This window comes from Onychostruthus taczanowskii, unplaced genomic scaffold (genome assembly GCF_017590055.1).
Source record: "Onychostruthus taczanowskii isolate IOZ18803 unplaced genomic scaffold, ASM1759005v1 scaffold17, whole genome shotgun sequence".
In the NCBI taxonomy this organism is placed as follows: domain Eukaryota; kingdom Metazoa; phylum Chordata; class Aves; order Passeriformes; family Passeridae; genus Onychostruthus; species Onychostruthus taczanowskii.
The window spans coordinates 3,229,049-3,240,691 of NW_024498906.1; the positions used below are offsets into that span (position 1 = coordinate 3,229,049).

General features: G+C 43.2%; 1 protein-coding gene across 4 annotated transcripts; it reads left to right on the forward strand.

Moving 5' to 3' along the window:
• Window positions 1-340: 340 nt before the first annotated feature.
• PRDX4 (peroxiredoxin 4) lies at window positions 341-8,271 on the forward strand. 4 transcript variants are annotated; one of them, XR_005952305.1, is made up of 9 exons: window positions 341-645; window positions 2,383-2,500; window positions 3,453-3,569; window positions 4,121-4,243; window positions 4,863-4,993; window positions 5,849-6,082; window positions 6,560-6,594; window positions 7,778-7,824; window positions 8,148-8,271. XR_005952305.1 is itself a non-coding variant. In XM_041399971.1 (8 exons), the coding sequence occupies exons 1-8, from the start codon at window positions 342-344 to the stop codon at window positions 8,149-8,151; spliced, it is 879 nt and encodes a 292-aa protein (XP_041255905.1). In that variant the 5' UTR covers window position 341; the 3' UTR covers window positions 8,152-8,271. The 4 variants fall into 4 exon arrangements, 2 of the variants coding, with proteins under 2 accessions (XP_041255905.1, XP_041255904.1); XR_005952304.1 differs by lacking the exon at window positions 7,778-7,824; XM_041399971.1 differs by lacking the exon at window positions 5,849-6,082.
• The last annotated feature ends 3,372 nt before the right edge of the window (window positions 8,272-11,643 follow it).

The following is an 11,643-nucleotide window of genomic DNA, read 5'->3' on the forward strand; positions in this document are numbered from 1 at the left end:
GCACACACGCGTTCTTTCCCCTCTCTCTACACACGTACTTCATTCCCCGTTCCTCCGAGGCCGGAGCACGGGTCCGCAGCCCGGCCAGCACTGCCCGCGCTCGGCGCCCGGCCCCACGGACGGGGCAGGGCCCGGGGCGGCTGTGCCGGGATGGGGCTCCTGTGCCCTTTTGGGGCTCCTGTGCCGGGAAGGGCCTCCTGCGCCGGTTTTGGGGTTCCTGTGCCGGTTTTGGGGTTCAGCATCCTTTCTAGAGTTGGCTGCGCAGAGGTCCGGGCTGGCACAGCCCCAGCCCCTCAGGCTCCCGCCCGCCCCCCTCAGCCCCAGCCCGGCCCGGCCAGGCCATGCGGCGGGAGGGAGTGCGGCCAAGCTCCTCCCCGCCGCCGCCGCCCCTCGCCGCGCCGCGGGGACGTGCAGTCGCTCGGCGGGACATGGAGGCGGGCGGCGCGGCCGGGGCCCGGCGCCCCGCGCTGCTGCTGCTCCTGCTGGCGGCGGCGCTGGGAGGCGAAGCGGAGGCGGAGGAGCCGCGCCCGGCGCGGCAGCGCGGGGACGAGCAGTGCCATTACTACGCGGGCGGGCAGGTGTACCCCGGGGAGGCGGCCCGGCTGCCCGTCTCCGACCACTCGCTGCACCTCAGCCAGGCCAAGAGTAGGTGCCGGGCGCGGCCGGGGCTGCGGGAGCGGCGGGGCCGGGGCGGGGATGTGCCCGCAGTGCGCCTCGGCGCCGCGGAGCGGGGCGGCGGCAGCGCCACGTCAGGCGAGCGCGGGGCTCCCGAGCCCTTCCCGTCCCCACGGCGGCTCTGCCTGCGGCCTCCGGGGCGGCCCCGGCAGGCGGGGAGAGGGAAGGAGCGGGAGGGCGGACCGGCTCCTTGCCGAGCTGCATTCGCATCGTGGTCACCGCCGCCGTCTCACCGGCGTCCAGCGAGGTCCGTGGTTCCAGAAATGGCGAACGAGTCCAAGGAAGCGCTTCAGGGGATCCACAGGAATGTTTTGTGCTCACACTGGATGAGAAACAATGAACGGGCCCCGTCGTGACCCGCCGCTGGCTTTGGCGCTGCTTTTGTGCCTGTGCTCCGGTGCGGTTTAAAAGCGTTACGGGACAGACGCGGGCACAAACACCGTGAAGCGCATCGCTGTGAGCTCTTCAGGGACATCTGCTCAAAGTCCCGTCCTGCAGGACACAGAGCACAGAGAGATCTCACAGATAGTATCTTCAGTTTGAAATCCTTTTCCTTTACTGAGCCAGGGTGTACGTTCGGTTTTAAACGTCTGCAAGCAGATGCTACCAAAAAAAAGCCCAAAAAAAGGAGAAGGAGCCAAGATATTTGTAACCGATGCCGTTTGGGTTTTTCTCCCTTTGCGGTTTAAGTTATTACAGATGTTTATAACTGCAAAAACAACTACCTTAATTTAGAAAGGGGTCAAGATATGCAGTGTTTCATTTAATATCTTTTTCTTCTCCCTCCTAATATGAAGGTCCTTGTTATACATCCTTGCTAACTGTATTCTGCAGCTGTGGGTTGTCCTAAGGAAAGGAGAGCCAAACAATTCAGGCACCGTCCAGATAATATTTAAGATTCCATATGTTTCTCTCAGAAGCTTTTCCCTAATTTGTTGGATATGTATGTCAATGTCCTTGACATGGCAAGTGTATTCAGACCACCTTTTAATTCCAGCATACCCTATCCTTTGTCTCAGAATTCATAGTTGTATGAAAATAGTACCTGACAGATTAATTTTTAGTATTTTAAATTCAAGGTTAATCCCTTCTGATAGGAATAGTAAATATATTTCATGCTTCTCAACTGCATATTTTTTAAAAACACAGCTGTCTTCAAGTTAAAATTTGCTTAGGAGTTGTAATTTAATAAACATATGTTGCATTTTTAGACATTTGTCTTTAACCATGTTGTGGCATATATTTTTTGTGGACCAGAATTCCAGACAGGTTTCCATGGCTAAAAAGTAGCAAAGTGAATTTGAACTATTTTGTGCTTCTGGCTCCCAACAGCTATTTTTAACAGAACAATGAGAGTACCTGAAGTATGAAAGAGCTTTCCCCTTCAGTCTAGCAGGTGCCTTGCTGGCAGTACACACAGGGTTTTTTCAGTCAGCCCAGATAAGGTTTGTGTGGCCTTGATTATCAGTGATCAGCAGCACTCATGTATGAGCACACGTTGGTCAAATTATTTACTTTATATGTGTACTAAAGCCTTCATTTCTTCATCATTCTGTACCTCCTGTTTAGAACTGGAAAGCAGTTTCATCTTGGACCTGTGCTGCAGGTTGTTTTTCAAGCAAAAGGAAGAACAGCTGTCCTTGGACAGCTTGGTTTGAACACAGGTGTTATACTCTGACTTCTAATTCAACATTCTTTGCATTTCAGTCTCCAAGCCAGCGCCTTACTGGGAGGGAACAGCAGTCATTAATGGAGAGTTTAAAGAGCTGAAGCTAACAGATTATGAAGGAAAATATCTTGTCTTCTTCTTTTATCCTCTTGACTTGTAAGTAAGAACACTGTAGGCATACCACTGAGTGCAGCTACAATTAGATTAATAATTAATTAAATTTTTTTTGAGGTCTTGTATTTTTTGTTTGGTAAGAATTTGGGAGAGAAGAAAGGAGTGACAGAAGAAAATATATTCTTTGCATTTGTTTTCTCATCATGCATTGGTAAAATTGCAACAGTCTTTGTCCTAGAACCGTGTCCACTAATTTGTGTCTCCACACAAAACAAACAACTTTGTAGTTACCCAGTTAGGCCATACTCTGTGTTCTGTTTCATGCTGTAAATCAGTGCTGCAAGTAGAAAGCATCCTTTCTAGAGTGTATATAGTATATCCAGGAGGTGGCATTTTCCCGTTAAACTCATCCCATAGCATCCTATGGGCACTTAGCATTGACATCCTTTATTTAGAATGCAGTAACTTCACTGGTTGAGTGAAAACATCTCTGCTTTTTAAAGGACAATCCCATTCTTTTCCACAAAATGAAGATAAGAGGACAGAGATGCATAACTGCTTTTAATATTATATCATCATTAGCTTTACTACTTTAGTTCTTCTGTAATAGAAAAAGTCGAAGACAAATTAGTTAAAAGTTGCAGATTTGCACAGTAACAACAAATTATAGTATGATCCTGTGGAAAAATTGGCTGATAGTGCTTAAATTCAGCCACATTTGTAAAGTCTAAAAAAAAGTAACAGTAAAAGCTCTGAATACAGATTGTAAAATAACTGTGGATTTATAGTCTTCAGAAATAATCCATTTGTAACTAAGCTGGAGTCTAGGGGTGGAGGATTTGTCAAGCAGCATTTTGGTTAAATACTTGAAAGAGCAATAAAAATAAGCAAAAGCTAAAATAATTTATGATAAATACACCATTTTTAGTTAGGCAGAGAATTTACTGGCTTTCTCATGAAATTTTGTCTTGTTATCTTGTCTTCAATCATCTAGTACATTTGTCTGTCCAACTGAGATAATTGCCTTCAGTGACCGAATTGAAGAATTCAGAGCAATAAATACTGAAGTAGTAGCATGTTCTGTGGACTCAAAATTCACTCACTTAGCATGGTATGTATCTTTCTCTTGTCTTTCACTAAACATTACTCATAGTTCCAACTTAGCAAAAGAACAGTAATCCCCATATTTTTAGCCTGTGGAGGTATATCATAGTGTGTGAGAGTGATGCTATTGACACAAATGTTTAAGGTAAATTTTAACCTTAGTATGTGAAAGTGCCTTTATTTTTTAAGCTTGTTTAATGTGTATTGCTTGCAATATGTCGTGTTTCAGTCCAAAAAGTACCACTAATACAAAAAGAAAATATTAATGAAAATATCAGTAAAAGCTTGACTTGTTCCAGGTCATGAGCACATTGGTATAAAGCAAATGCAACTGATAAGAAAAAGGTCATTGTTAACAGGTGTGGCCAAAACTGCAAAAGATGTACTGAACATTTTGTTCAAGCCACAAATACTGTTCATCTCCTTTGTGTGCAGAACAGAAAAAATGTCACTTGCACTAAATCCTTCTGTCCATACTGATGTAGTTTGTGATTTCTGACTTGTGTAGGGAATATAAATCTGTATGAGAAATACATCTATATTTCCTTTCCTTTGAAGGATTAATACTCCTCGTAAACAAGGAGGACTTGGACCAATGAAGATTCCCCTTCTTTCTGATCTGACACACCAGATTTCAAAGGATTATGGAGTGTATCTGGAAGATCAAGGACATACACTTAGGTATTTCACTGGGTTGCAGTTTGGTTGGGTTTTTTGCTGGGGTAATAGTTACTGCTTTATATTTAAAGAAGCATTTGAATTTTTTTCTTTTCGAGCAGCTTTTACTTGGGGATTCATGGCAAGTAGCAAATATTGAAGAACACCAAAAATGTAGTCATAATGAGTCAGAAGAGGGATCAAGGTTAATATCCTGTTTAACAGCAGGCTTCAGTAGATACCTAGGGCAGTGCAATGTGCAGGATTCCCCAGAATGCAGTTGCTCAGGGACCTCCCAAGTCCAGGTGGAGTCAAGACTAAGATTACCTGAAGAGATAGATTTGCCTAAAACTGAATAGTTTCTTTTGGGATTCCTGTAATGTCCTAGCATCTGCAGCATCCCCTGGCATGGCCTGTCAGAGCTTAGTTCTATGTTCTGCAAAGTATATTTTTTTGGTTTTAACCGGAGCTCAGCTCAAGTCCTCTGATACCCAGGTAAAGAATAGTAGGTTACTGGTGGTGAGTGTTACATGGTGTTTGCAAAGATCAAATTCCTCTCATCCAGCAGACATAAAATAGTGCATGAAAACACCACTATTATTAATTCTGTTTCCTAACACACACACACTTTTTTTACCTACAGAGGCCTTTTCATTATTGACAATAAGAGAATCCTTCGACAGATCACAATGAATGACCTTCCTGTTGGGAGATCCGTGGATGAAACACTTCGTTTAGTACAAGCATTCCAGTACACAGACAAACATGGAGAAGGTGCTCTTTTAAGTATTGCCATATTGAAGATTGTTTTACTTAGCCTGGAATCTGTATTAGCTTTTTGGAGGAAAGATGTTCAGTAGCATTAATGAGTGGCCTCATACAGTGACTGAAGTGGTTTGATTGCCCTGCTTGATTCCGTGGTCCCAGGTCCTTAGGTTGTTTCTAGAATAGTAATTTACATTTTGCTTCACATCCATGAGAATTAGAGCATAAACATTCCTCTAGTCAGAATTTTGGCATTATGTACCATGTGTCACAAGCATAGCATAAATTGTACTAAATATGAGGCTGTGAAGAATGAGGCCTAATATTTCAGTACATTTTTGCATACTAAAATAATGGACATGCAGGCCATCTTTGTCCTGTGTCATTCAGTGAGGACCTGTGACAAGTAATGAGTGTTTCATGTCAAGATACATAGTGATACTGTGGAAATTATAGCACCTTTACTTATGTTTTCTGTATAACTGCTGTGTGATCATCTTTCCCCAACAAAGCAATTTTACTGTCTTCAGACAGTAAAGACTTTGTATCAAGAATTCTTATTCCTCCAGTTCAAGCATGGGGTGAACTTTTTCACATTTCTTTAAATAACTTAATTTGAAGATTTGTTTAGATTTGAATACACATTTAGCAACTTAACTTCAACTCAATGTCTCCAAGCATTTGAAAGTACCTTTATATGAAAGTACCAATCATTATTCTGCTGTGCTGTACAGACTTGAAAAAATAGATGCTGATACTTAGGCTATGCACATCTGACTAAGGAAATTTACCCACATTTAGTTGTAAAGCCAGCTAACAGAATGTTGATTTGCAGTGTTTACAGAATACCACTTTTTTTCCCAGCTTTTATGTGAATGTTGAGGAGAGCTTCTGTAGACACCTCCTTGGTTTCCTTGCACAGAATAACAGTTCTCCACGATTCCTACTAGCATGTGGGGTATTTTTTCTGCCAGCCTGTCTTAAAGCAGTGTAATGTGACATAACTGCTTGGGCTGAAGCCTCAGAGGGAGAGCTCTGAATAGATGAGCGCTTTACTCCAGAATATGCAGCTGCTCAGATGGTCCCAGCCACACTGTGGTAAGCACATGCTTTGCTCCTAAGCAAGGTTACAAATAAAATTAGTCTCTTGTGAAATCTTTGAACAGATCCCTTTGCTAAAAAATGCTCCTAGTTTTGGTTTTAAAGAAAGAAAGGTAGGTCTCTATGTAGTCACCTGAATTCTATTGCAAAACTTCTGTTTTACTAGAATAGGTGTTCATTCCCAGATACTGCTTTGACAGTACTTACTGTAGAAGGGCACAAGACTCAAACTAAGGCGTAGGCATCCATCCAGAGATCTGCAGTTTTCAGGTCACTGAAGTGGTGGGTGGTGTCAGGTGTAAACTGCTAGGTCACCATCCCATGTGTAAAGAAAACTGCACATTTAATAGTTTCAGATATTGACATGTGACACTTCATGGTGTTTTACTTTAAGGTCAGAAAGAGCATATTAAGCACACAAAAGTCTGTGTGTGTAAAAATACTTGAGCTAACTTTGTCCCTTTTTTTTTTCAGTTTGCCCTGCTGGTTGGAAACCTGGCAGTGAAACAGTAAGTCACTGTTTATATTAATATGCATGTAGTACTAACAAGCACTCAGTTACCATTTCTATTAGAGCCAAATACAAAATCTCAGCAACTTTCAGTGAGAAGGTATGAGTAAAGTCACATTATTAAACTTACACCATTTGCATTCTATTGATTTCATTAGGGGATTGTTTCCCTCCCACTAGACATCTCCCAATTGTTTCAAACTCCTTGTGGAATTTGGAAACAAAATTCACTTGATCAGCAGTGAGTTTGTGATCAAGAATTTTTTCCTGTTAACACCTGATGAGGGAAAGTTCAAAACTCTTGAGTTTGTTGTATCTTCTTGGTTATTTGTCCATACAAATTCTTGGTGGTTCTTACTGCACATTCTGGGCACTACCTAAAAAAAGACAGACAGAAGTTCCCAGGCTGCTGTGGTGTGTGCCAGAGCCAGTGCCACTGTCAGCACTCCAGCAGGGAGCACTGCTTTGCAGTGCAATTGCCCTCCCTTCTTTGCTACTCCTGGGCTCCATGTGACTGGAGGCAGAGGAGCCAGAGTTCACATAAACACTCACTGAACTTGTTTGTGTTCCCTGGCTCAGAGTGAGCCTCAGCAGAATAATGAAACTTTCACTGAGCTGCCTCGTTCAGATGAGATCACTGTCACTTGACCATGTGGCTTCCTTCTGAACCATCTGGTGATGACAGAGCACTGTTGTTAAAGAGCTGGCTCAACCAAAACCAGGTCCCAGTAGCCTCTAAGCAGAGTTAGTGGGCACTGTACTTCATAGTAAAACCAGTGGAATGTTAAACCGTGTTTCTTTGCTGGATGGGAGAGTTTCCTAGGATGACTTGAGGCTGGGACTCAATTTTTGCGAGCTAGCAGAGGAGTGTCATAATGGGGGAAGCTGGATATTAAGACTGTAAAAATGAAAGAGGGCTGGCTGGCCCAACATTCGTATTTTGGCACTGAAAACTTCTGCCCTCCATAACTAGGATCACCTAGATAACATGACATTGATATTTTTTCTAACAAACAATCTTACAATGCTGATACTAACAGCATTGCCAATTTAGTAATGTGAAACAGTACATAAGCATTCTTCACCTGCTCTGTGCAAAAGATACAGACAATAGCAGAGTAGTTGAAAAAGCCTTTCTCAAAGATGTAGTCATGCCTTCTAAATGTGTTTGATTTAATTAGATCAAACCAGAGGAAGCCATGAGAGTGTGGTGGCCAAGGGAAGAACTGTAAGTAAATTCTGAGCCTCTAGATTACAGATACTACTTTACCAAAATATCTTGCTTTTGGGGCAAGCTGTCAAAATCCTTCCTTTGGTAGGCTGCACTCTCTCATGCCTCAGTTGGTTGAATCTCTCTGCTACTGCTGTTAGGTACCTTTAGAGATGAACAGTAATCTAGTACCAAATCAAGTGATAAATTGCTCTTGAATGTTGCAAGTGAGTTGGCAGTAGCATCTTACTGTGAAATACTGTGCTGTTCTGGCTTTACAGTTTGCTATGTTTTTGTGGCTTTGGTTTTTGACTAATATTTTCATTTTCTTTCTTGCACAGATAATTCCAGATCCAGCTGGAAAACTGAAGTATTTTGATAAACTAAACTGAGGCTCGCTTCTGTTGAATTCAATAGGTCACATTCAACTTGATTTTTGCCAATAAAATTTCATTAATTTTGGTACTTTTGTGAGTTTGATTAACATGTAACAGTAGTAAAACATCAAATGGCTCATTTTTTAAACAGAAGTCTAACCTGTGTGAAGCACAGGTACCTCATTAGTTATCAGAGAATATTCTTATGAAATACATGTTTTCTCTTTAGGTGGTATTTAAATGCTCAGTCTTCCCCAAATCCACTTAGCATCTTGAGCTTAGATTCATTACTTTTGCTATAAATAGATTTCTTAATTTCTGCAAAAATCTTCTGTGTTTGGTCACATTCTAGAAACTACAGCTAGAAAAAAGCCACTTGGTTATGGTGCATTTGTCTGTAGTCCAATAGCAATAGCAGCTAACTTAAAACCCAGGAAAAAGTTATCGTTGCTGAATTGAATTTTGAGTCTGTGTAAAGCTTGAAAACATTTTTCAACTACTAAGAACATACCCTACACTAGATAAATCATTACATCTGCACTGAAAAAACCACACCTGTACCAGTTAATGTGATTCAAGGGCTGAACCAGTAAATTTTTCTATGCTTAAATTTGTAGTGTATTTGCCGATAAGATTGATTCTATTTCACATTTTCTGAGTTTTGTCCCTGTCCCTGCTCTGTTAACAGATGGATGTGGGGGCTGGTGTCCTATGCCAATCCACTCCCTAAATGTGGCTCCTAGGTTGAAGGGAGTAGTTGTAGTCTTTCCAAGATAAGTACTGACATGTGATCATCAGAAACTCCTGTGGCTGATGACAAGAATTTCTTCTTTCAAGTGAAAAGAACATGTAAGGCATACTTGTGTGCACTGGAGAACCCTTTCCTGAGGATGTCATCTTGCTTCTTCCCACCTCTTCCTGTTTTTGACATAGTATTCTAAAGTCTGTGCAACTGGAAAAACAGCAACTGAAATGTGTGTCAGCTTTGCACCGGGGTCATCCTTGAAAAGTCAACAGGCATCTTCCATCTCCAATCTGCACCACTACATTATTACTCTTGGTTGGATCCCACATGCCTGAGAACTCACTTCTTCCCTCACCAGACCATACAATTCCCTGCCCCAGACAAAGACTCTTCACTACACTTCTGCAGAACCAGCCAGGACTTGCATTTGCCCTGTGAAGTTACATGATTCTGTGGTCTTGGGTGGGTTTTGAGCAGCTCTCCCTGTTAGTCACTGCAGACACAGAGCAGGAACAGCTGCTTCCTTCACTTCAGCTCTGATACAAATAACACCTACGCACATGCCACAGGCAGAGGGAACCACAGCCAGGGCCAGCAGAGCTTCACTGAGCCTCAGCCTGCCTGTGAGGTCTGGGGAAAGGAGTCCCTCATCCCATCTGGAGGGTAACAGAACGGGATCAATGTTGAACCCCAAAGGCTCCTAATGTGCTGCTCCAGCCTGTGATAGCAAAGACCAGAGGGCAGCTTGTAGAGAGAGGTGCCTTCTCACATGACTAGGATGTAAATCACCTTGAATTTTACTCTGGATTCTGTTTACATCAACCCTGAAGCACTAAGAACAACACAATTTTCTAATAACTCCAAGCCACTGCAGCGTGAGAAATGCGGGCCCAGCTCTCACAAGGATATTCAGCAGCAGCCCAAGGCACAAAATGAACACAGTGCTTGTGCCCCCTTTAGAGCTGGTGCCCTGCTCCTGAGAGGCCTTGCCCACCTCTCCAGCCAGCTGGCTCTCAGTCACACCTAACGCTCTCCCAGCTGCAGGAACCTCTGGCACCAAGCCAGCCAGTGACACCTGATAAAGACAGAGATGAGTTGTCTGCCATGTGTTGAACACACTCCACCCAGCTCATGGCTCCTTGCAGAGCCTGGTGAGCAGCGAGTCACAGCAGCACAGCCACAGGGTGTATCTCTGTAGCAGCCAGCACCAGCACACGTCAAAAGCTGTGCACAGCCTGAGTCAAGAACAGAAAATTCTGCTGAGAACACTTAGTGACTGAAGAAAACTGGGGCCATCTGCATGCTTTGACCATTGCAAATTTAAGTCACAGCAGCACAGCTGAGTAAACGTTCAAGGTTTTTATAAATGCACGTTTACATTTTAAACATGTAAGGGATGGCATAGGGCTGTTGTTTTTTTTTTTTTTAATGCAGTTCAATGGGAATAAAAAGTATTAGGGAAATAGGGATGTAGTCCTTAAGCAAAGACTTGAATTGAGTGTGATCATACATGTTTGAAATGAACAAATGACAAAGCAGTCTGTTCTTCCAGTACTCCAACTGAGGTTTGAAATAGTGGAAAACTTAAATTTCATACATCTCTGCTTTTCCAAACCCCAGGATATATTCAGGGGCCTCTCTTAGAAGTGCATAAAATGCAGATGCCATTGTGAGCTTGTCTTCTACAGAAAAAGCAAAAATGCTCCTGCAAGGCAAGTAATGACTAATAATGAGACACAGTCTTCAACTTCCTCTGCTATTTTGGGCAAGCATCTCACACCCCTCTACTGCCCCCTCAGCTGTTAATCTATTTATGGTGGTGAGGTCTGCAGATGAAAGCCACCTCTCCAAGCAGGATGGATCTAGCTGAGACCTGGATGTCACTTCCAGAAGTATCGAAGAAGCATCAATTCAGATAATAATGGCACAGACTTTTGATGTTATTGGCCCTCTGCAGCTTTCCTGGGTTATGCCCATTCCTTGCCCACAGAAACCTCTTCCTCTGCAAACTCAAATATATCTAAAAAATAAACACGTTGCTGGGAGCCTGTACTCAATGAGTTGGACTCAACGGTCTTACAGGTATTTTCCAACCTGCCAATGCCCAGCAGTGTGTCCAGCCTCATGGACAGGAGCCCTGCAGGGATGAGGATCTCTGCTGGCCGAGAAGTGCTCCAGTGTATTTTCTGTGCAGCTCTGGTCATCCAACTACACCTTCCACAAAAGGAGTCCCCAGTTTCTCTCTCATGAAAGCTGAGTATTTACCCTTTTATTTTCCTGTTAACCTGTGACTAGCCCATGAAGAAATGATCTGACCTCTCCCATGCCTAGTTAAGAATGCATTCAGAGCAGGATCAGCAATTAAACCAGTGTCACTAAAGGCTGGACTGGACGTGCAGTAAAACCAATTGAGCATGCAGTGAGTTTGGAGCAGGTTTCTGAACTAAAACTTGCTCTATGGCCCACATTAGACCAGCTCCTGCAAAATTCTTTCCAGAGTGCTGTGCAATGTGACATGGCTGCAAAATCTGACAGGGCTGCAAGGGAATGGTCCCTATTTGAAAAAGGGCTATCAATCAGAAGCTGTTACATGAAGTTTGAGTAATTTTAGTACTTTTTTAACCACATACAAATAAAAACATTTGAAACAAGGCATTCCTTTGGGCACTGAGTTCAGCCAATCCCACAGAAATCTCCTTTTATATCACTATTATG

Excerpts from the sequence above, each read along its gene's own strand:
- PRDX4 (XM_041399971.1), top strand. The coding sequence starts at position 342 with ATGCGGCGGGAGGGAGTGCGGCCAAGCTCCTCCCCGCCGCCGCCGCCC. Across the intron at positions 4,244-4,862 it reads GATCAAGGACATACACTTAG|AGGCCTTTTCATTATTGACA; the intron begins GTATTTCACTGG and ends TTTTACCTACAG. Across the intron at positions 4,994-6,559 it reads CACAGACAAACATGGAGAAG|TTTGCCCTGCTGGTTGGAAA; the intron begins GTGCTCTTTTAA and ends TTTTTTTTTCAG.